General features: G+C 39.8%; 1 protein-coding gene and 1 long non-coding RNA gene across 3 annotated transcripts in view; one reads left to right on the forward strand and one right to left on the reverse strand.

Moving 5' to 3' along the window:
• The window catches only part of mgat5b (alpha-1,6-mannosylglycoprotein 6-beta-N-acetylglucosaminyltransferase B), a 71,568-nt gene extending 67,086 nt beyond the window's left edge, over nucleotides 1-4,482 (reverse strand). Inside the window, exons 1-2 of one of the 2 annotated variants that reach the window (XM_026165432.1) lie at nucleotides 4,003-4,482; nucleotides 2,818-2,930 (exon numbers count right to left, since the gene is read on the reverse strand). In XM_026165432.1, the coding sequence (XP_026021217.1) occupies nucleotides 2,818-2,930; nucleotides 4,003-4,070 (181 nt within the window). In that variant the 5' untranslated portion in view covers nucleotides 4,071-4,482. Of the gene's footprint in view, nucleotides 1-1,796; nucleotides 1,974-2,817; nucleotides 2,931-4,002 lie in introns of those variants that run through there. The other variant, XM_026165433.1, reaches the window with a different exon arrangement.
• Nucleotides 4,483-14,606: 10,124 nt separating this feature from the next.
• On the forward strand, nucleotides 14,607-18,668 carry LOC113021040 (uncharacterized). Its single transcript, XR_003272256.1, has 4 exons — nucleotides 14,607-14,704; nucleotides 14,802-14,883; nucleotides 17,339-17,653; nucleotides 17,730-18,668. It is a non-coding gene; the product is annotated as an uncharacterized LOC113021040 (long non-coding RNA).
• The last annotated feature ends 7,040 nt before the right edge of the window (nucleotides 18,669-25,708 follow it).

A 25,708-nucleotide genomic window follows, 5' to 3' on the forward strand; every position in this document is an offset into this window, starting at 1 on the left:
ACTTGGGTTTATTTTATTCATAGCACCAATACACACACGGTGGAGGGACAGTGCTTCAATTTCAAGCACATTATCAAACTTTTTATTCAAAAAAAAAAAAAAAAAAACTCGCATTTTCAGCTTTGCTAGACGTGCAGATGCCACACCCTTGCTTTGCTATGATCGATGTCAGAAAAGGCTCATTTTCATCCATCACGTAGTGAAGATCGCTGATCCATGAAATAAAAAAGTTCCATCAGTGTCTGTGAAAGGATGGCAGTAAACAAGGTGCCGAACAACACTCCCCGCACACCTGCTGCCCTGCTGTAACTCAGCACTTTATGAGGCTAAAGCAGCTTGTAAGCAGCTGATTGTTATTCATTATTATCTTATTTCCTTTTGTATGACTTTATTATTCTTTTAGGAGCAATTTCTGCAAAACTGTTTAATATTCACTCATTAATTAATATTCATTAAATTCAAATTCACAGGATGCAGGAAAAGCAGTTAAAAAAAAAACAACTCAGGTAATGGAGCTTGCATGTAAGAATGAAGAGCACATTAACATCCGAACCATTTCGTCTTGCTCTGAACTGGGTAAAAACCTGAAACCGCACTAGGCCCATTTCTCTCTTTATGGCTAAACTGCATCAAGACCCCCGTGGCAAAAGGACACACTGTGAAGGTGGTCTTCAAAGAGCTTATTAGAAAGCTACGGTACGCCTCTGGAGCCTTTAAGATATCTAGGATCAAACGCCTCCGCCTTTCATGCACCCCACTCTGGAAGAAATGGTCTCCCTCTGACCACCCCCTTCCCCCCCTTACTTTTTCCACATCATTAGTTTCCCCTATTTTCAAAGGGAAGTAATGAAGGAAGTGCATGCACTTTAAATCTGGATAGAGCTTTGCATCCCAGTACATTTCTCCGTCTCTGGCAGAGCCACAAAAAACAACAACAACAACAAAAAAAAAAAGAGCCAAGAGAATGATAGAAATGTAGAGGCAGGGGAGAGAAACAGAAGGTAGCAACCCAGTAATTACATATTTTTTTCCACACCTTTTGCTCTTCAGGCAGTTATTGTCATTCACAAGATGAGCAGTAAACAGAGCTGCGGTTCCTGTCAGCACAGCCTGGCCATTTTCATCGATACAAAAGTACTGTGGGCGTTACGGTGCTTCTACTCTTTTTACGAAATGATCACAAAGAAATTGAAAAGAGCTACAATGTGGGGTCCGATGCATCCAGCCTTTGCTCTTGCAGCTCTCCAGAGCATCCCGTGCAAAGGCTCGATGGGTGCGATAGCTACAGTAATCGCCTTCGAGGTGCCGCTCCACTGAGTAACTCATCCCAACTTAATTTATTATGCTAACTCCTGGTCCACTAATCCTCACTCCCAAGCAGGCACATGTGCATAAACACACAAATGCACATGGAGAATGAGCCTTTACATGGTTGGGCTCTCCCTGGTTAGCAGCGTTTAATGAGCCGGAGGCCTCATGGCTTCCCTTGACTGCAGCCTGTGAGCGATTAATTAATCAGACAGCTCTCCTGTCTTACACTCCCTCCTTTCTGGCTTCCTCACCTTGAACCACTTCTCTGTATACCCTTTCATAAACGGGTGCTATCCCTAAAATTATCACCCATGATCACACCTGATACAACATTCCCATCTACACTACAGAATTACACAGATTTTTTTTCCTGGTCTGAGAATTATTAGTTTTAATAACCAAAACGTTTCTAGTACTAATTCAGTCGGCAACATCTTTACAGCTTGCACGCACAAAAACCACACAACGGTGTGCCCTTTACTCACCGACCCAGAGCCAAACTGCATTCTTCAGCAGAGATTAAATTCATGCCGTTGTCTACTTTACATAGGAATGAATTGGCATCAGTGTGGTGTGTTGCTAACACAAACTGGTAACAACTGGCGTCCTTGGATGGGTGGCAGTGGATAGGGAGCATTGCTTCTTCTAATGCCAGCTGGTCTCTGTCACAGAGGATGACACACAGTGTCAACATTGTGCCAAGCGGTGATAAAAAGGTGAGAGACACAAAGTCCAAAAAGCTAACAATGACTCTCCCAAATGGCTTGTGCTGTAGTGGTTTGTATGCAGAGGCACATAGCACAAACACAGAGGACGTGCCCTGAAAGATAACCGGTTTCTCTGAGGGATGGCTGCGCATAGTTCGGATTTCTTTCTGGAGTGGAATTCATTTGAGGGATCTCTGTGACAGTGAAGCCTTTGTTGGCATTTTAAAATTACCTTGTGAAAACTGTAGCTGTCACCCTGAAACACGCAGCTTCCAGCCCTCCAATGATCAAACTATCTTTGAAATCACCAGTAAATATGATTATAGCGTCAGTCATTTTCTACTTCACTTTTAAATGCTCTGCTTATTCTTGTTTGGCTGAGCTTGCGGGATCTGGCTGACTTGTAGATTACTTCCTCTGCACGACACACCGTGTGGCCCTGCACTATTTGCCCACACGCGGGGTAAAATAACCGGCATAAAGATGGACAAAACCATGAGCCAATTTTCAGCTGCGACTACAACTAAAATCGAGTCCCTCTGGGTCAGAAGAGGGTCATGACGTGAAAGCAGACGAGGAAAAAAAAATGGCGTGTAGATGAGAGGAGCCTCTCCAGGCGATGGTACCCCCTGACGCACTCCTGATGAGCAAAGTGAGCAGGTCTGTCAGTTCACTGGCAGTAATCAAGGAAGCCCCATGAAGCTCTCAGCATGTTTCCAGCCTGTTCATTACAAGTGCAGGGCACAGCCACTGAAGTCACAGGCTGCCGAGCGGCACTGATGTATAACCGCAGGCTTACCTTCAGCTCGCATGGTGAAGGGGGAATCTCCGGGTCGCTTGGCCGAGAACTGGCCCCCAAGAGAAGTCATTAGAAAGCACAGGCTGAAGAAGCCGATCCCCACCACAAAGATCCTGCAGGAGAGGGAGACAGACAAAAGGGCAATTTGTGACATAAGACCAAAAGCCAAGGATAGAGCTCAGGAGACAGAAAGAAGCAGAAGACAAAGGACAGGTGGAGTAATGTCACAGAGGAAATGCAGCAGAGTTCAGTTCAAACTTAGGACACTGAATACTTCATGACATTTTGGACCTATTTTTCAAAATTCATTTTGTCTCAGTCAAGCCAAAACCTTTTTTTTGGGGGGGCACTGTGTACTCTTGTGTCATTTCAAATTAACCATGACATGTATGGGTTTGCTGCATCACACTGCGCTCAGCGAGCAGAAATCCAAAACAAAAGCATTCTGTTACAGGCAAATGGCTGCATGTGGGAGAGAAGCACGACATTTCTAAAGCTTAGAAAACAAACGCTTTGGAGCGATTGACTTAAGACAGGCTCCTCTGAACGCTCCAGGAGCCGTGCTGAGAACTGCAGGTCGGATGGTCCTGCACTTCTATCATACACACCTTTTGTTTTTGTTTTCTAAGGCAAGGCTGAAAGCTGACTGCAGCCGCTCAACTACAGCCTCAGTGTCTGTGATAGAGCCGCATGTGAGATAATTGCGCGGGGTCAAGGTTGCTAATTACGCGGGGCTGTTTAGTTCACGAGCTTACGTTCAGCCCGTGTTGTCAAACTCTGAAGTTTTAATGAGTTTCTGTCTGCTGGCTTTGCTTCCACTGCTTCTCCAAGCTGCTTGTGTGGAGAAGCTTTAGCTGAATAAGCAAATCTTAATTGTGGCACAGCGGCCGCTTCTTTACTCCAATTAATCGACAAGCTCTGAACTTTTAAAACTTGCTCTACTGTGGGGGGAAGCAAGAAACACTAATCGGTCACAGTCTGGGAAACACTAAACGATCAATTTGCAGTGGTTTTGCTATATTTCTCTTGAATCCCATTTATTTTTTACGACGTTGAGGCAAGAATAATAAAATAAAGTCATATTAAAAATCAAAAAGGAGAGGAAATGCACTCTCGCGTTACCGTTTCTAAAGTCAGCAGGCTGGTGCTTTAAGCCGTGGAAAAGCCAAACTAATGTGTTCTTACCTGAACGGTTTGAAAGTGAGAAGACATCTCCTCAGCATAATGGAAAGCTCGCTGCTGGCTGCGATCATTTTCCACACTCACAGAAAGCGTCGGCTCTGTTTAACATCGTGCGAGTGTGCGTGCCGAGCGGCGTCAAAGGCATAACTTTCAGCCGGGGTCCTGGACAACGACGGGAAGTGCGTCCAAGACAACGCAACTTCTCAGCCTTCCCGGTTCGCTGGGAACAAGTTCAGCGGAAATCCTGACGGTGAGTCGTGCAGACAGCGGGGTGGATGGTCCTTCTGAGGAGCGAACCGAGACCGATGTAAGCCGTGATAGTCTCTTTTAATAAGTTATGATCGTAGCTCCGGTGCTGGTTAATTGTCCTGAAAATCCACGCGGCATTAAGCGCAATAACCCAGGACTGCTGAGTTCATTGAGTGGATGGAGCACTGACTCTGTTCCTATTACACGAGTGGCTCTTTAGCTGGGGATGCGTTACTGATAGCGCCATCTATTGATCCAGCCTGATATACAAAAGTTGACACCGTTCTTGGAAATGAATGGGCGGATAAAGGTAAACACATAATTTCTAAAAATGTGAATATTATAGTAATATATTTTTTCAAATCACCACGCCCCCCCCCCCCAAAAAATACAAATAAAATACAAATAAAAATAAAAATCTGCAATAATTAAAATGAACCTGACTGATGCTTAAATTGCCCAACAAAAAGGAGAAAACACGTCACAGTCCTGTAATGTTTTTCTCAGTTGTGGATAAATCCGGATGGAGCGCCTCTACAAGCACTTTGAAATCGATTGCCCTCAGAAGGGTCCTTTAAGTGAAGGAAAACTAGAAAACATGATGAAACGCTCTGGTGTACAGAAAATGTAATGCGGTTCTCTGAGTTGTTGGCGTAATAAGGGTGAGCTGGAGGTTTTGTATAGGCGCTCTTCTGTTTGGAGAAAAAATACTCTAACACACTGAAGTGTATATTTAGGTGCTCTTTCAAAGCATAATGCCATGACGAGTGGCCTTTCGGGAAAGACAAGACGCGGTGTGCTGTAAGGGAATAAAACACGGTGGAAGTGTCCTTTCAGAAAAGAACACGAGCTGCTGTGTTCTATAAAATACCTTTACGATGGCCATTATGGAGAAGAATAATGTGTCCGTCGTGCAGGCTGGCAACTTGGAAAGACCTTTGGAGTTGTTGTTGGTTTAGAGCAGATAGAGAAGTGTTCTTTACTCATAGACTGAATCCAAAGCTGCAGCAGCAGAGCACAGGGAAAACTTCAGCCTGAGAATGCTGAAAACGTCCATGAAAGCTGGAAAATCTGCAACACAAATCATTTCAACTCGGAGTCAGTGTTCAGAAATACTCATACTACCCCAGCAGCAGGTTTCCGTTTGTGGGGACGTTTCAGCACCCAGGACAGCTCCACTTGCGAGGCAAACAGCAGATCAGCAGCGACACCCAGAGGGCGGAATATAGAATACAACAACAGGAGTGTCATCGTCCTCTTTTGAGCCTCGTTTTGACTTATAGGCCACGGATCATTTTAAAATAAGATGCTGCAGACTAACAGGTTGACTTCATTCTAAACTCCAAACACACATCACCGGGCAGTCCATAGTGAGTAACTCTGAGTTTACAGCAGGTAGTGGCTGGATTGGCCCTTTCAGATGAATAACAATAAGATTTTTTTAAAGATGGAAATAACCAAGTAAACAAGGAAAAGCAAGGAAAACAGATATCAGCAGATAAGGTTCTTCTGATGCTTTATGATCTGGCACCACGAGGAATTCTAGTGAGCTTCTGGAAACAAACAAATAAAATCTGGCACCATTCTTTAGACACTTGAGCCATTTAATTTATTATTACTATACCATTTGGTTTATTACTTTATTTTATTATTATTTCTTTATCATTTATTTATTTGGGGGGGGGGGGGGGGGCTCCATCCTAATGAATGACAGACAACAGCTTCCTCTGTTGCCATAGAAACTGCTTTTGCTTTGCTTTGTCTTGGCTATATCTGTTGCTGCTACGCTGGCTTTTGGCCCGCAGACCAGTTCGGCTGGCTCTGCTGACATTACGAGCCCAAGCTGACATTTAAAATTCATCACCGATGAGATCACATTCACTTACTGTAAAATGACAGCATGACAGGCCTTCTTCTGACTGGCTGCAGAATGCAAAATCCCAGCAAGGGTTACCCATGACAGACAGCATATTATGTGTCTGTGTGCTTATAAGAGCTAAAATGATGTTTGTTTTATGCATATGTCATTCATATCTTTTTATTTGGAAGCAATATGTAGATGCAGCTGCACAAATGAGCAAAGCGAGCACGGATTTGTGCATCAGCTGTGATTCAGGTATAAATAATCCCACCTTTGCAGTGTCATGTTGGGGTTGAACGGCAAACACAGCGAGGCTAACAGAAGAAATCATTTCTTTATTTAAGAGGTGTTGGTTTCTAAGAGAAACAGCAGCATTGTGTCTTGAGTTTGAACCACATGGTGCAGCAGGCAACTGAAAACACCAGCTGAGAAAATGAGCGCAAGGAGAAAAAGGAACAAAAGCATCAGAGAAGAATATTAGAAGAATAACAGACAGGGAGGCCGTGCTTAAAACCTCGGTCTGTTTTGCATTTCTGGCACATAACAGAGGACTTGAATGTGCAAGAAGACATTTGGATAGGCCTGCAGAGCTCTGGGAGTCTGTTTCGTGGAGGGATTTAAGCAAATTACATGATATGTACATGATAAACACTGTCCTCACAACTGAGCACGAGCAGCTTCGTCCTGTCATCGTGCTGTTTTGGCGCTTTTGGAGTAGTTTAACCTTGCCTGACTTCATGGGATTTTACAGAAAAGGAGTCACTCCGTCTGAAAGTTATGTTTGAACAATGATTGTGAAAGAAACAAAATTGGTTTCATAGACATAGCTATGTGGTGACATAGGCCTGCAAATTTTGACAGTACTGTTTTTGTCTTGTAACATGGTAGGAGAGAACAGTCCTGATCGCATTTATATTGTTAAAATAAAAGGCAAGCTAAATAATAAAACATCCACCATTCACATCAGCATAATGAAAATGAAATAAAGATGAAGATGAAGATAATTACAGGGTTCCACACCGTATTACATAATTTCTCAAATGCTAATCCTTTTTTAGAAGACGCCCTCTGAGTATTAATCATTGGATTTCCCAGCTTAATTCAGGTTCAATTCAGGTGTTCGTTCATGAAAAATCCTCAAGGGGACATCACAATCCCAGAATCTGGACTCTTTTATGCTTATGCTTTCGGATGGGAACGACATGGTGAAAATCAGACTGAGGGAAACTACTGGTTAATAAAATACTGTAGTTCATACAAAGCAAACGGTTTTTGGAAATATTAACTTTGGGGCACATTTGGAGAAAGATTTATTGACCTGTATTTTCCTAATCGCAAAAAAGTTTCTACTTAGATGTAAAGATTTCCCTCATAAATCAGTGCTAAACTATCTTTGGCTCCACTTTCTTTTAACCACAGAGACCCTCTTAAATATCTCACATCTTCTTTTTCATTACCTCTCTTTTATTTGCTTTCTTCTTCTTCTGGGATTTTTATCAGCTACAATAAATATCTTCTTTTGATTTTCTTCTTGTCATAAGCCATCATCTTCTCACTGACCCCTCCGTCTCCGCACTCTCCACATACAGCCTCTCTCAATCTATCTAACCTTATCTTAATCTCACCATCTTTTCTCTCTGTCTGTTTACTTGTCCCTTGAGAATCTGCTTCCACTGCTGTTTCTCTCACCCTCCCACTGTTTGGTTTGGACTTGCTCTGCTTTGCTGAAAATTCACAGAAGCAAATGCCCAAGGGCGCACACACACACACACACACACACACACACACACACACACACACACACACACACACACACACACACACACACACACACACACACACACACACACACACAAAGTCTTAAAAGTATTATACCAAACACCGAGTTAGTATTCGATAGGGATCTATGCACCTGGGGAAAATGCAGAATGTTTTAGGGTATTGGCAGAAAATCAGATGTATTAAGCTTCATATTTGTGATCATGAGATTCAGTCATAGTGAATATATTACATCTTTTTTTCCTGGTGTCTAGCAGGGGAAGATGTGTGGGAGAAAATCAGGGGACTGAGTGCACAGTTCTTCAGCCCACGTAACTTTCTTTGCTTGCTGAGTCTCATTCAAGGCAGCGCACATACCCGAAGCACTAAAACATCTCCGTATATCCAGCGCCCTTGTGGAAATATCCAGTAATTATTACCGTGATTCATGGGTTTCGACACATACTTAACGAAGGTGTGTGGGCTTAGCGTTGTGCCACTAGGTTAAACCCAGGGCTTTCAGGGTCACAGAGGCAGTATACTTCATAAAAGAGTGTGTCACCATGGTAACTCATGTTGCAGACCTAACCTGCTTTGGTGCGGGTTAAGTGTGAGATAAGAAACCACTATATATAAACCCTGCTGGAAAATTGCTTCATTCCTAGAAGACCCCATGAACCTCAGTGCACGGATAAGAGGGCCTTTAGATTTTTGAGGCCACTTCAACACTTTGACTCTCCCTGACAAGGATCAATGAGAGGCAGACATTTTCCACAGTGGGAGCTTTATATCTTGCTTTGTTTTACCTGCTTTCAGCGAGCAATTTTAAAGCAATTTCATTGTCCTATAGGTCTCCATATAATCACCGTTGTTGGCTATTTTCTGACTTGCTCAACTTATAAATATTTCCATTTGTAAAGGTGTTGGAAGCAAGTTATGAATAAATCCAAATGGTAATCATATATAGTATTATCTATGGATCTTATACTTAGATGTCGTGCCTGTGCTAACATGATTAGTGCCTCAGTGCTGTCTCTCAGTTTTGATATAATTTCTCAATATCAGCCAACTCTTCTGTCTGCCCGTTGTACATGCCATGCAGGGGCCTGTCCTGTCATGATGGTTCCTTTGGCATGTTTAGGACTACTCAAGACTTGTTTACTCTCTGCAGTTTGCAAGTGAAAGGATAAGTTCTATTTAAAAACAATCAGACCTGATTCTCGTATCAAACACTCCACTCTAGGATATATTTGCTACATTCTAATATCTACACCACTTGTAGATTATTCTTCTTATGGTAGAATTATTTATTCCAATCATCTTTATTGAGACTCGGCATGTTGAACTGTTGTTGGAAAAGAGACCCTGAATGTTACAGGGTGTCATTAGTGAAGGAGGTAAATTTGAACCTTTGATTCTAAGAAAGGTCTATCTACAAGCTTTTAAAATGTAGGTATATACTCCCTTTTTAATGTGACTGGGTGGGTTTTTTCACCTAAATCACGACAAGACCTAAAAAAATCTAAATGTCATGAAATGTCACGCGTTATTTCTTTTCGTATGTCAGCTTTATCTGCACTTTTTGAAAGAAGGTTTAAATGTTTGCTCTTACAGATATATGTCCAAATAAAGTTATAGGTTGAAATAGTTTTTTAAGGTCTATGAAAGTATATTTTAAAAGCAGTTACACTGCACATATATCACATTTTTCAAAAGCTCACATACATAGCTGCACATTGCTAATCTGAATGAAAGTGAACAACACAGAGTCTTACGGGCTTGTGAAAACGTGTTCAACATGTTTCACTGCCAGTGATTCTGAGTTCATGTCAGAGCCACGGTCTTTTGACACTTTCTTTAGTCATTATTTCATTTAAATTTTTTATTACTTCTTTCCAAACTATCATCCTCATTTCTAGCACCCAGTGATTTATTTCCATTAGTGGGGGTTTGGTCAAATTACTACTCACAAATAGATCCCCTGCTCAACAGAGACATAAATGTCATAACTCCCATAAAAAATTGTAAGTGATACATAGCGCTTGATGCACTGATACTAGTGTTGAGCACAAGCAAAGCACCAGTCTTAATGGTCATTTATACAGTTCCATCAAGAGTCAGATCCATTAAGATCTGAATGACTGTGTATGTCATAGCAAATAAAATATGCATGCAACAAACACAGTGGAGGAAATAATTATTTGATCCCCTGCTGAATTTGTAAGTTCACTCACTTGCAAAGAAATGAACAGTCTCTCATTTTTATGGGAGTTTCATTTTAATGCAGAGAGAAAGAATATCAACAAAAAATCTGGAGCAAAAGAAATTAGATAAAAGTTTTGAATTGATTTGCATGTTTTTGAGCGAAATAAGTAATTGATCTGCTACAACACAGCCAGCATTCTGGCTCCCAGCACTGGCTGTGCACCGATACAGCTCACAGATTCCAGTCAATATCATTCAATTGATTACTCAATTTAGATACTTCTGATCACAACTCGTTTTGTGTTATCTTTACAGCCCTGGTTTCAGATCCAGTCCCTTACCTTTTTTGGAGTTTGCATAATCTTCCTGTGTCTGCATGGATTCACTCCAGCTACTCCAGACATGTCCTCCAAACACATCAGGTTAATTAGTGATTGTAAACTGACCATAGATGTGAATGCTTAATTAGCTCTCTTAATATGCAGTGGGTCTACCAGACCCACTGCATATTTAGTATCTTAAAATGTTTAAATTTCAAGGAGTACAGACCATATTATTAGATATTTTATCTCTGTTCGGGCCCAGCACCTCCTGATCAGGATGATTTTCTAGGTGTCATCCAGGATGAAAAGTTTTTAAAATTACTGGTTCCTTGGAGCCTGCTGTCCAGGCAACCAAAGCCATGTTAACAAGTCCCATGATCAAGAAGCGGGACTAATCAAATTTGACTTGGAAGACCATTCCAGTTTCTTCTTATCAAGATTAGCAGGAAAAACACCTGGACAACATCCAGGTAGGTAGTACTGGGCAAGTCCCCTCACCCACATTGGCTCCAGCTGACCACCACATACCTATTGGGTAAAACCCAAAGGATTGGGGATTAGGACATTTTTTATGAGAGAGCTGAGGCAGACTTCCTGTATAGGGGTTTTGCAGGCCCTGCAGATTGACAGTGTGATAAATGATAAAGCAGTTCCCAGACAGGCAGAAGGCAAAATATTAGGGAATGTGTGGGATCAGACAGGTGTTGGTGCTTGAAATGGAGCAATGCTGTGTGTGAAAATAGGAAGCAGGATGACAAAACACAGGCATGCTATAAACACACAAATACAAACAAATACACCCCCTCCCGTCCAGTGTGTCAGTGGGACCGAACGCCTTACTATATCTTAAAGTGAGCAGTGCCATATTCCCACATTACACGATGGGAGTCAAGCACCAATTTCCCCTTGTGAGTCACCGGGCGGTTAGCCAGAATCCCTCCAAGGTTGGCTAAAAGTCTTGTTCCATGAACTCCTCCCACATCAGAGTTTTGCTACAGCTACTTCAAGAGCTACACTCAGCTTTCATAGTTTTCTTACATAGAACATATACATGAGCACTTTGGAAAACCTTAGTTTCAGTTTCCGAGGATTTTGATGTGATTACTGGCCAGATTTTACACACTTCAAACATATTTATTTCATTCATATTTCATGAACTGATTCTGGGCATAGGTGTGCTTTATACATAAAGGTGCTGAGACTATAGGTCATCTGCATTCATGCAGTAAAGTGATATTTACAGATCACTATCACTGTCAACTCCAGAGAGGGATTGACTTATAAATGCAGTTATGTTGGGGAGTTGGCCCTCAGGATACAGCATGTCTCAAACTGTAACATGAGGAAAATCCCAAGTCAAACAGGTCTGAACTTTCTGAACAGTGGTTTTTCTTTTGCCATCACTTGAGTTTGGTGTCAAAAACATTGAGACGAAAATACTGGGTGCATGGTGCTTTACTGTATGAAGGCATGATTCGGCAAAAAACAACTTTAAAGCCAAAATTCCTTCTCTCTGCTCAAACATGTTCACTGCATCTGCAACAAAAGCTGCTTCTTTGGCATTTGCTATTAACTCCATTGCATAATGCATGTTACTGACTGTTCTCCTCTTTTGGTTTATGGATGTTTGGTGTATGCTGCCATGATTAGAGGGCATTTTAAGGCCTTTGCTATAATTTTCAGTTAGATTTTCTAAGTACATCGGTAAACTCATTCAGGTGAGGATACGTTTTGCCTTGGTGTGAGTGCGAGCTGAAACATGCCAGTGCTCATTAAGTAGCTGTGAATCAGTGAGTAAAGGTATTACAATATCAGACAGGCTGCTACTTGGTTGGTATTAAATAAAAAAAAGCCTGATAAATGATATTTAACTTAACCCTTTTTATTATAACATGAAACAAAGTGGAAAAAATGAAAAGTGAGTCCTTTGGATACTCTGCATCACCTTCTACAGCCTGTCTTTGTTAGGCTCTAGTAAGCAGGTTAGCTTGCTAACTAGCTTCCAGTGTTCTTCCTTTACTGGCATGACAACCATTAAAATAAAACCTTTCTATATTATAACTCCAGAGTCTCTGCTGTCAGCTCACTTTTACATTGTCTGGGTCTGTGCAGCTGCAAGACGTTCTGCTGCAACACCCCCAAAAGCCCCAGCTGTCTTCATCTCCAAGCTGTCTGAGATGCTTACCTTTGTATGTCTGACGCCCTCCACACTCCTTGTGAATTTTATATTTCACATCTATACTGACTCTCACAACTACCCTTTGCTGCAGAAATGTCACTCTTAGACTGCTTTAGCATTGGTCACCATGTTTAAGACCCCAAAGATCACACACTGGAAGGATATAGCCCCTTCCAACCTGCACTATATTGACCTCGCTGTCTCTGATCATCATGCCATCTTTTTCTCTGTTACTGTTCTCCCGCCCAGTGTCAGGTGTATCATCGCATACAGGAACATAAAGTCTCTCGCAAGTCACTGGGCTTGGCTTGACCTCTGACCCTCCAGAGCACAATGTGGAAGGGCACGCTACGGTTCTATGTTGTCTCTGTGCCTTGACTCTGTGGTCCCTTTAAAATCACAACAAATCCAAAATCTCAAACTCCCATCTTCATCCTGCTCTCAATTCCCAATATGAAGGCCTTTGGTTTGGGTTAAATGCACCTTCATCCACAGAAACTATACAAAAAAAACCTAGTTTATAGGTGTTATTAATGAATATGCTCAAGGCTGAAACTTCCCCTCATGTTTGCTTTCCTGTCTCAAAGTGTTCTGTTTACTGAACTTTTAAAACATTCGTTTTCACTTCATTAAAAAAAATGTATGCGTGTCCTTAATTTAAATAGATGGAATGTATTAATATAGCACTTTGCTCATCTCATCCATGATGGCTGACACTAGAATCTCGTGGCCAAGATTCCAGCTCAAGTTATGAAAGCTCAAAAGGATTTAGACAAATACAAACCCTGATCTCAAAATAAAACAAAGACACTTGCCACATGTTGAGGAAAAAAGACATGATGAGTCTTTGTCAGCGCTGTGGTGAAAATCGCCTGAAATGCATTTGTTTTCCGGCACATTTCTTCACTCTTCTTCCAGAGAATAACGGTTTACATTTAAATGGGTCATAGCGATACAGACATTACAAAATCCTTCAAACTTAAATTAAATCACATGATTGTAACAAAACAGTGTCTCCTGCTATGAAGAAAAAAAGTAAGGTGTGTTGACTGTACTGTCTTTTGCTCTGTCCAGTTCACCAGTCGCTATATGTGGTGTACATAGTTACGCCACATATAGTCTTCTCTGTCATTTCCATTTCTAAAGGATAGAAGTTATTAACAATCATTCAAGATCAGGTCTCTGGATAGATCAGACCTTGTGAAAATATGAGTTTCTTTTGTCTGATGCTTGGTGACATACATGTACATCCTAAACGTAATTATTTGTAATCACCAAGATTATTAACTGAAACTAAAACCAGAGGTGAAACAGCATTTAGTTAAGTAAATTGAAATAAAGTAAAATAACTAAAAACTAAAAAAAAAGTAGGAAATATTTCCTTCAAGTATCACAACTTCCTCGATGAAGCATTGATAGACACGATGTTGTGAGACTGGATGTTTACAAGTCTGCGATTCGACTGCTTTTAAAAGGTTCACTGTTTTTATTGTAATACCTGTGCTTATTTTCTTTTGCCTCTGACATATCCTCCAAACATTAATAATTAAAGTTATAAGGCGAGTAAACACATGAGTTTAAGAAAATACCATTAGCCAATGATACGTTTAGGGGAAAACATGATATAGCTCTGCGTCCAGCTGGTGAGCTGTCCAGAGTGACCTGTCCCCCGCCTTTTGCCCCATGGTAGCTGGGAAGCTGATAAGCATAAGTGAGAGCAAATGGATGTATGGATGGATGGTTGGACACATAAACACATAAGCACTCCTGCATTTGCTCAATTAGGTGGGGATTTGATATATTATCAATCAATCAATCAATGAATCACAAAAGAAGGGTAAAGCCAACCAGTTCAAAAAAGATGACTGAAAACTAAATAAACTAACTGTAAGAGTTAGTATTAAATTTGTTCCCCTAGGTTGTTTTCTTAAGAAGAGAAAACTCAGTTTGTTGGAGCAGGGCATGTCTGTTCATGTTGCTGAGTAAATATGATACCCTAAGCTGAAGTGTCTTAACAGCAGAGAATGAGGCACTGTGTGTTCCTTCATTCTGCCCGTGTGCTCTGACACCATAAAACAGAGTCAAACTAAACGCCACAGACATCTACAGTGGATCAAAGACAGCAGGGTGGTACGTATAGATAGACTTGTTTTAGCCCATGTAGTAGCTCTCTGTGCTTGGCTTTTATCTGATTCCTCTCATGTAAAAAACATTGATTTTCATGCAGGTTAAAATGATGGCTTTCTTATTTACTGAATGGAGACATGTTACTGCCTTGGTTTCTATTTTCTGGCTAGCTGCAGCAGAAGGTAAGTCTTTGTTTTGAGTTTTGAACAGTGCTTAAAAAGAAGTCCTCACGGGAACTTTTTTTTTTTTTAAGATAAGATAAGACTTTATTGATCCCACAACGGGGAAATTTTTGCGTCACCTCAGCTCAAGTACAGATATATGAAGGAAATACAAAAATACAATTAAGTACAATCAATGAAAAAAAGTAAGATAATACACTATATACAATGGTAGCATACACAGTATGTGATTATGGATATAGTTGGAAATAGGGAAGACATAAACTATATAGCTTGGAAGGTCATGGAAGGTCCATTATGCATGAAACAGTATAAAGACAGTATAAAAGCCTTCCACCTCCAACTGAGGTAGTAGACTTTACTCCATAATATTTGTCTCTAAGTCAGTTTCCTGTATTTCTGGTAAACTATACCAAACTGGTCTTCTTGCCAGTGAATACAATAAAAATGACCCAATAACTGAGGACGGTATTTATCAAAGGTGTGATCAACCTAATCCCATTCATGCTGTTGATATTGCGGAAAATACTTTCCTGGCATATGGAGGCATTTTGATAACCATGTCTGGGAGAAGAAGAGCATCATCTGCAGATTAGCAACTAACTTGACGGCTGACAGTTTTTACGATGTCCTGTAAAATCTGGATCGTAACATTATGTGTAGCATCCTTGGAAGTATAAGTGAATGCAACTTTTCTGCAGAGCCTCAAGAACTGACAGTAGTTAGCTAAGCTTAGCTTGATGTCGATAAAACACAGTTAAACAAAGCTAGTCTGACACATGGTAATATTCTGCAATTACAACAAAAAATAAATAAATAAATAAACTAAGTGTAAAATTGTGTCTCTGGGACATCAGCCGAGTACATTTTTGTGATCTAATATCAACATAAAGTCTCTATCGTGCCTTTTAGTGACAATAATGAATATGTTAGGTTTCAGATGAACAAGATTCGAATGCAGGATTCAAAGAAAAACTCTATTCAGGTTGTCAGGAGTCCAGAACAGAAATCCAGAATGAGCCAAAACAAACATCAAGCAAGGATGGATACGCTGATGCTCTGACAAGGGCTGAAGAGAGACGACTATTTAAACACAATGAGGGCTAATCAGGGGAAGGGGACACAGCTGGAAGAAAACTAGACACAATATAGTCATAAAGACAAAACATAAGTGAAATTAAAAGTAAGATACACAAATGCACAAAGTAAAACAGAAAATACCAGGGGAATTACACACAAAGATAAGAAACCTCAAGCAGAGAAGACCCAGGGGCAGACTAGACTTATAAACTGAAATGCAAGAAAAACACAAGAAACCAGATATAAATAACTCCAAGATTAGCAATTCAAAATAATGTAAAATATTAATAATATGAAAACTCAGCTTAATGATAAAAAATCAAAAACGAGAGCATGACATTTTATTTATTTATTTTTACAGTTTTTAGTGGGTGGATATTATCTGTTTCACATTATCGACTAACAATTAATAAATTCAAATTTTAAAAAATGAGAATGAGACGAGAGAAACACCCTTCAGCCATGTTATGAGTGTTGATGTTTGTCCATCAGAGGGCACTCAGCAACGTCCCTGTTAGCAGTACATGAGCGCAAGTAAATAAGTTAATACACAAAGGAAATGTTTGGAGAGTCTGTGTCTGAAAAGAAAAAGAATTACTGAATGACAAATCACCAAAAATCAGTATTTGGAACAGCTAAAAGACAATTAAAAACTATTAATAACAAAAATCAAAAGAATAAAGTAAATAAAACTAAAATTACCAGAAAAAAACCCACATTCTGTCATCCTGTGCACTCAGAGTCAGCAGCTGATTTATTAACTTAGCATCAAAACGAGGAAAATCCAGTTGTGTTTAGTAGCCATTCAACAACTCTATTCCTTCAGCTGCTTATTTTATAGTTTATAGTTTTTATTACTTTTAACAGGGACATGTAATAAAGAGGTATCTGTTCCTTATCTGTGCTAAGCTAAGCTAACAGCCTGCTGGTCTTAGCTATCCTGGTACAAACTTAAAACAAGAAAGTGGCTTAAATTTAGCATTTACAAAGTCACAATCCTAAATCTTGTTTCCAGGCAATACTTCGATACATTTTCCTGAAATCCAATTAAACTCTAATCCAGACAGTGAATTCCCACTGAAGACTATTTCTAGTAAATATTTTCATTATAAATAAGCACTCTTTTAAGGATGACAATTATTAACTAATTAAAACATTGCTCCTGTTAGCATATTGAGCTAAAACATGGTAAATGGTAAATGGCCTGTATTTATATAGCGCTAGTCCCTAAGGACCCCAAAGCGCTTTACATATCCAGTCATCCACCCATTCACACACACATTCACACACTGGCTAAAACATGACTAAAAACGTTCAAGTATGTAACTTGAACAACTGATAACACTATGTCCTCTCTCTCTCTTTGGTATTTCAGCCAACCAGAAAATAGAGTTGAAGACTTTGCCCAACATCACAGCACAGCTTGGACAAAATGTGACACTGACATGTGAAACCAACTTAGATTCATCAAGTATTAAGCACTTGTCCTGGTTACTTCCTAGTAAAAATCAATCTATGTGTCAATATGATTATGGAAACACTGTGCTTGAGAACAGATGTGAAGTAATAAATGGGACTTCACTCGTCCTGAAACTCATCAACGTAAGCCCAGCTGATCAGGGATCATACATGTGCAAGCTACGCTCCAAAGTGGGAACACGAGAAAATAACTCTACTGTTACAGTCCAAGGTGAGCTCACTTTAAATAGGTGGTAACAAATTTGTGATTTCTTTTTATTCATTCTAAGAGCCTTTTGTCTTTACAGAGTCTTCCACAAGTTCTCCAGAGGACATCTCCACGACTCTCGGTCAACCGGAAACTCCTGGATCTCACAAAGCAAATTCAGGGTCAGGAAATTTGGTGCAGTCGATGTATATAATGGTGGGAATCATCATAGTGAATCTTATTATGTATTGTTAATGGAACAGAAGTGTCCATTTCAGAATTTTATATGACTCGTTTTTAATGTGAACAGCTATAAGTTGCAGGTGGTCGTGCCCCGGAAGCTCAAAAAGAGAATTTTTGAAATTCTTAGCAAATCTTTATCTTGAGAGAAGGATTGTAAAATCACCGTTTAGCTTAAATCTGGACTAATGAAGTGCTGAATGTCTTCATTTAAAAAATCACAGCACTGATTGCTGAAAACTCCCCACTTGATGGCAGCACAGCATTTTCTTTCCCTTGTCATGTGAAGCAGAGGCACAGTACACTTGAGCATTCGGCAGGAGCAGACTGAATAACTTTTATCACAAGTATCTAATTATTCCAGAAAACATGAACAGGTGAATTCACAGGCAGAAAAATCTCCACATTGCAGAAAATCCAGCTTCATTTTCACTCTTGTTTTACTGGCAGTTTGATGCTGACTGTGAAAAGGAAGGTTTGTATGTCACACCGCCACAGTCACATTTACTCAAATACTGCATAGAATTATTTGCTTGTCTGTTAAAAGTCATAATGTTATGTTATCATTTTTTATTTCCATATTACATTCAGCTCACAGTAAATGTGTAGTGATATGTACTCTAAGCTAATGTGCAGTGGATGATGTTGAGTCTTGCTTGGACACTGGATTTAGGGGGACTTGTATATAGGGTTGGAACTTTTTTAACATTTTTATTATACTACGCTTAAAAAACCGTGAAATGCTGTAAATGTGATGAACAATGTGTAAACCTTTTGAGAATAAAGCAACTAAACACCCCCCTGGTGCATTAGCATATTTGACTTGACATACCGTACACTCCGACTGTGGGTGTACATCTGCTGCTGCGACGCACGTGTTTGCTCTGCTATCGTGTGACTGCATGCGAGAGGTTTGTTTTGTCTTACGGGTTTCTCTGCTTGGTGGGAAAAGACAGAAAGAGCATTCTGTTTTCAAGCTTTTTATCTTAATTTCTTTTCTTCCTTCGACTTTTAGCACAAGAGCAGGAGTTTCCACTGCAATCGGATGAGTCTCAACAAATAACAAAAAGCCATTAACATAATATCAGCAGTCAGTGAGGAATGTTACATTCTGAGAAGTTACGTAAATAATAAAAAAAAGTAAATATGCTTCACAAAAACTCTCAATCCCAGGGCAGATATGTCAAAATAATAAGAGCTGATGCTGAGCAGACACGCAGCACAGATTAGTTTCAGAGGGGAGAACACAGGCAAGAGATAAAAGGCTTACTTAAGATCAATGAGACAGCAAAGCAGGCAGTAGAACTTTTCAATAAGTGCGAGTGTGTGAACACGTGCGTGTGTCTGATCAGGTACTCAGTGAATACAATCTATAGCTTTCATTTACATCTAATTTTTCAATGGCACACTTTGGGAAATGCAAACACAGCTGTGGATCAGCATGCAGCAGCGCTGTGTGTTCTTTAATCTACAGACTGATTTTGTGGAAGGCTCACAGAGGCAGAGGGAGAGTAGCTTAGGGAAGAGCCGGAGTCAAAGGGAATGGTTTCATGGAAAAAAACCCAACAACAATTCTGATGAACGCAGATTAGTGTCAAACAAACTTTAGGCATGTAAACTGCCTTATGCACTTCTCGTGAACCAGTTAGGTGCTGGTGTGTGGGAAAAAACTTAAAACTGCTCTTTCAGAGGGGTGTTCAGGCTTCACCTCACGAAAATCACACAAATGATGTTGTTTTTGTGTGCGTGTGTGTGTTTGTTTTTATAATAGAGGTACAAAGAACAATGTGTTGTTCACTTAAAAAAGTTTTAATTTTTTATTTAATGTTAATGCTTTATATTTACCCGCTGTTATTATCAGGAACATTTATATGCAAATGTATGTTCTCAGTCAGGGGAAGCTTGCTGGCATTTAGGCTGAATGTCCAGATACACAGAAAATTATAAATGTCATGTGTAGGTGTGTGTTTGCAACACGCCGCAATCCACAAAGTCATGAATGATGATCATCAAGCGATAGATAGATAGATAGATAGATAGATAGATAGATAGATAGATAGATAGATAGATAGATAGATAGATAGATAGATAGATAGATAGATAGATAGATAGATAGATAGATAGATAGATAGATCAAGCATTTAAAGCACTTTTTAGTCACAGTAATTTAACATAGTAACAGCAATAACTTACTATACTATTTTTAGTAGCAGTATATAAGTTGCTGCTGCTATAAACCAAACAGTTCCTACCGCTGCAGGTTCAAGTCACTGTCAGGCATCCACAGAGTGGTTTTCAGTGACTATCTTTTCTCTTTCTGAGAGCAGCAGTCACAGTAAATTGTTAGATTAAAAAACTGCAGGCGACATGCTGGACATCTCCAACTACTCAATGAAGTAACCACCATTCATGTGCACGTTCTTTGCACCCTGTTGTCTGCAAACTCATGTGGTGGGCAGCATAATATCGGATCACAGCTGCTTGCAGAATGAAAGGGAGGAAAAAGCCAGTGAAACAAATTTGCTTTTAGCAGCAGTGCTTACGGTCAGCTCCAGCAGACCTTTAGAAACTGTGAGATTACTCTTTGGGTTTGCAAAACACAAGAAGATTAATTTGATTGTCTCACTATCAGGTAGAACTCAGTTTCCATGGTGATGCAAAGGCACTCAAGTCATGAGAGAAGTATATTGCTATTTCTCTAATTCGTTCCTTTTCATCCTTTGCTGCAGATGAGTGAAGCCTTCTGAAAGCCCAGCAATTACATATGCTTGAAAAGCTCTTAAATTCAAGGAGCAGTATTTGAGCAAACAAAGGTGAAGCTCATACAAGTCTGGGCATTATTTTGTAAGAGGATCAGTTACATTTACTTATACAAAGTCAGGTGTAGTTTAAGAGTCAGGCTGTACACAGTACAAGGATTATGGCTTTGTATAGGGTACTCTAAACTGTATTTTCTCGAACCTGTCGACGCTTGATCTTTTATTTTCACTTTCTTGCACTTTGCTGAAAACAATCGACAGCAGTGCAATTTAAACTTTATCACATAAAATAACACTAACGGTGGAGCTGTTTGATGGGAGGTTGACCTCTTTTTGAAATTAGTTCCCTTTCAGTGCAGTGGAGGTGAACCACCCCCTATTGATAAACATCCTTAGCTTTTCATTGGCTGGAAGTTTCACGTCTCTAAAGTACTTTGGGTCATCTTGTGTTGTTTAAATGTGCTAAAAGCTATAAATAAAATAGACATCACAGTCATCACACAAGAGTGTTCAACGTGTATGTTTGTGGCTTTTTTCATTTCCCAAATATAATATATTTAACACAATTTAGTGGGTTACAGACTGAACTTAGAAGATCGAAACACAGTATCGATCCTGCACTTGTATCGATCTAAAACCTATACCAGTGCTGATATTGATACCACTGATACTTGGATTGATCCATCTCCATCTACTGGGGCAAAAAAAAATGTGGCCCACATGAAACTACCAAAAGTTATAGTTCCTTATATATCCACTTGAGCCTGTCTCCTAAAGTGAGTGAATACGGAGTAATTACATCAACAATTAAGGGCCTGACGACTCTGAGTGACAAGTGTGTGCTGTTTCATCCTATTCGGCTGTACTAAAAGAACCTCTGTGGAGTCCGTTATTCAGTTTTCTCTGTAATTACTTTTTGTTTTAAGCCTGTTTTATGTTAGCTAAAATTAACATCCTTCAATAATATCTCTTTTTTCCTTGAATTATGGATGCACTTTACTAATCGAGCGAGCCACCTACGCTTGCGTTGACTTGACTGTCAACATGCTCGATAAAAGCTTTGTTCGTTTTTTACTTTAGCTGATGTCTGACTTGACTGTTAGTCATATTCAGTTATTCTAACAGCAATAAATATTCGAATGCTATTTTTAAAAACAAAAACAGATTGTAATAACAAATTACCAAAATAACCGTTTCCAAAGCATTCTTGTCAAATGTTACCTGTCAGAAGGAGAAAATAAGATCCAGATGGGCAACCCAACTCCCAAATCTTCTAATTCAAATATTGTAGTGGATAGTATCTGATGTAGCAAATCTAAAAGAACTACACCCGTCAGTTTAATTCTAAAGTCATTAATAACTTGAACCAAAGCTGTTTTGTTTTTGTTTGTTTTTTGGTTTCTTGTCAAGCCAAAAAAAGACTAGACTGATTTTGATCATGTTTGCTGTTGTAAGCAAAGTGGCCAGGTAACCTTCTCCCGGACTGCCTCGTTTTTTGGGGGTTTTGTTGTTGTTGTTGTTTGTTGGTTTTTTCAATAAAGAAACAGGAGATTAGAAACCAATCTGTAACACTAGCAGCCGGATGTAGGCTGGACTTCTTTACAAGTGGCTTTACAAAAGAGGATTCCAGCTAACAGGAGATTAAAGGTGTGGCAGAAAAATACCAGTTTATACTTACAGAGGTGTACTTACAGACGTTAGCTACATTTTCTAGCTATCTATCTAATAAGTTGTTACAAAGTTACTAAGTTGCTAAAGCTACAGCCCCATAGACAGAGGCTCCATCATTGTAAACATTAGCTGCTGATGTGTTGGTTATTTTTCAAAAATTTATCTAAATCATTCACAGTCAGCTTGTGTTATCATATATTAGCCCGATGTTGCTTCACCCTACGTCATAGGCACAGTCAGGGCTGCTTAGAGGTGCTGAAGTGACAACATTTGATGACATGACGATGGTCGCTGGACTGGTTGAACCCAGATCTGCGCCCACAGCCCCTCCTTTATCCTGATTCTTAGAATAGCACGCTTCTCCAGGAGCGTCAGTGGTGCATGTTATTTACTCTCTCCCAAGAGATCACAGACTGTTCACAATCACTCAAACGTTGTGGTATTTCTTAACATCTAAACATTACGCTTGAGCAAACTATTTGCATGGAACACGGAAGTCATGTACCTCCTAAAAACATATTTATTTTAGTTCTGACTGCATCAGCACCTGTCTCTCTACATCATCAGTCATGGAATATTGAAGGTATATTCAGACAGGTGGAAAATTAAAGTGCCAGATTTCAGGCCTGAATTTTCAAAACCGCAACAGTAAGACAACCAAATCTACAGTACTTTAAGTACTAATTAAATTACCTTTGCCTTTCGAATGCACAGAAATATCACAGTTCTCTATCTCAGACTCTATTTTGTTAACAGCTTTACGGTCCAGGATAGCGAAGGCGAGGTACACCATATATGAGTTGCCATATATGGTAAGACATCCTTTTCCTCATCTCCTCCCACGGCCAATTTAGAATCAACAATTAATCCATTTGTTCATTCACTGTGTGTTTGGACCGTGGAAAGAAACTGGAGCACCTAGGAAAAAACCCACGCAGGAACACGGAACATCCAAAGGTTGAAAAAAAAATGATGAGATGTTGAACTCCATTTAACTCCTCCAGTTTTAGGATAGTGATCATGAACCACTTTCATGGCTCATGGATACACTTGAAAACATTTTTACTGGGTCGTCATAGTGGCATAAGCAAACAGGTCTAGATGTACGCTGTTTTTAATGTGCATCAATTCAACTACAGAACAGAACATTTTAACTTTGGTGGCTAAAAAAAAATCCATTTGACGATGATTGCAGGTGATATTTTTTATGAGTCACGGTGGAAATTTTGACATAGAGGTGAACATAATGCATCATCAGTAAAATGCTTTCGCCTGCAATTAAAAAGATAAGTGGAGCACAGCTGCAGGGCACTTATTTTATGTAAACGGTGGTTGCTCAGGCTCCTCCCCTTTTTTCCGTCTGTGGAAGAATCCATAACTTACACTTGCTGCACAAATTACAGGCCTACAGAGAGCAATGCGGGGGGAAATGGCAACACCAGCAACATAACACAAACTCTAATAGCTATTCTGCGCATTGCGCGGGACTCATCCAGTGACATTAATTGGCTTGATCGGGGAACGGGAATGTGTTGCGTGTCTGTACAAGTGCACGCATAAAGTTTCTCTTCCTCTCAGAGTACTTCGTCTCCCTATTGCTTAAACTGTGTCTTCAAAATTGAGCACAAATCAAGGGTTCAAAATGTGTAAGGCAATGACCTTAATTTCAAAGATGAAAAAAAACCCATTACAACTGACTTTAAAAAATGTTGTTAAATCTTTGTGGAAACCAAAAACTGGAACGTTACTATACTTGTGGTGACCACCAGGCCTTATGGCGACAAAATGCCTGTGCCCTTGAGTTTAAAGGCATTTTTGAGACTCAAAATGTGGTTTTAGTGTCAGGGTTACAATTAGCTTATGGTTAGGGTTGGGCTAAAGGTTAGGGTTATTCATTCATTTTTGATAGTTAGGGTTAGGGTAAGTGGATAGGGAAAGCATTATGTCAATTAGATGTCCCCACTAAGATATGAAAACATGACTCTGTGTGTGTGTGTGTGTGTGTGTGTGTGTGTGTGTGTGTGTGTGTGTGTGTGTGTGTGTGTGTGTGTGTGTGTGTGTGTGTGCGTGTGTGCGTGTGTGTGTGTAAGAAGATATGTTCCTAAGACCACTCTGTATGAAAATGTGATTTTTTAAAGTATGCTAACTTTACTGTAAAACTTCATTTAGAATTTCAATTACTCGTCCTCCTATCTTTGTAAACACAGTACACTGCATATAATACACCTTGAAAGCATGTAAAATATAATTCAGGCAATTACTGTAGATAAATTATTTACCATTCAAGGAATTTGTACCTGCAGAGGTTTGAGGAAAACAAAACAGAATGGCAGCAATGCTAAAGTAAGCTGATGACCTTAAATGAACACACAGAATTCATTGTGTGATTCTGAGTCAGTCGGTCGACTGGTCACTGGTCACATTACTATCCATTATCTCGCTGCATTACACAGTCAAACAAAGCCTCGAGTCACGTGTCCTGGAACCCAAACACAGACTCCAACCACTACACCTTCTCAACGAGGTTCACGACACTCGAGAGTTTTCACACTTGTGCTTTGAAAACAGAGGGTCAGTGTGTGTATGTATGGGTGGGTGGGTGCTTTCCTGTGTGTTTGCAGAGTGCAGCCGGCAGCCCAGTGACATTAGGACCTAAACTGGAAAAATCAGCCAGAAGTTGAGAACAGCTGAACTGAGCAGTGAAGAGACACATGTCAATGTCTGTGTGCGCCATAGCATCAATCCCCAAGAGCTACACAGCTTTTAAAAAAGAAATGATTTTATAGATAGTAATCACTCAGTATGTGATTATATTTTCTTTTCATACACTCAGAAGTTTGATCTAATATTTTTTTTCTTTTTATCATGAGCAAACTTAATAAAATCGGAGATTTTTCCAATGGCACTTTGATTTCATGAAAACCTTTGACACTTTAAAACAGCACAACGGAAGCACTGAAGCATTTACAGAATTTGACCATTTTTTGCAGGTCCCCATCGTAAACAGAATAAACTATTCAACTGTGATGTTTACATTCAATGGCCACTTCATTAGGTACACCTGGGTTGGCTGCCTATATCTCCGTCAGTATAGAGCAAATAAGGTGCTGGAAAGATTCCTCAGAGATTTGGGTCCACATTGATATGATAGCATCACACAGTTAGTACAGATTTGCACATCCATGATTTGACTCTCCTGTTCTACCACAACTCACGGGTGCTGTAATTAATTGAGATCTGGTGACTGTGGAGACCACTAGCACTTTATATAGCCTCTGTAGAAATTATCCACACCCTCAATTATCTTAACTGCACTACTGTATAGCTCTGTGTAAATAATCATTCTGTACATACGATAATTTTTAACCCTACAACTGTTTACAACTTGCATAGTTCCCATTTCTGTATA

This window comes from Astatotilapia calliptera, chromosome 4, assembly GCF_900246225.1.
Source record: "Astatotilapia calliptera chromosome 4, fAstCal1.2, whole genome shotgun sequence".
Lineage (NCBI taxonomy): Eukaryota > Metazoa > Chordata > Actinopteri > Cichliformes > Cichlidae > Astatotilapia > Astatotilapia calliptera.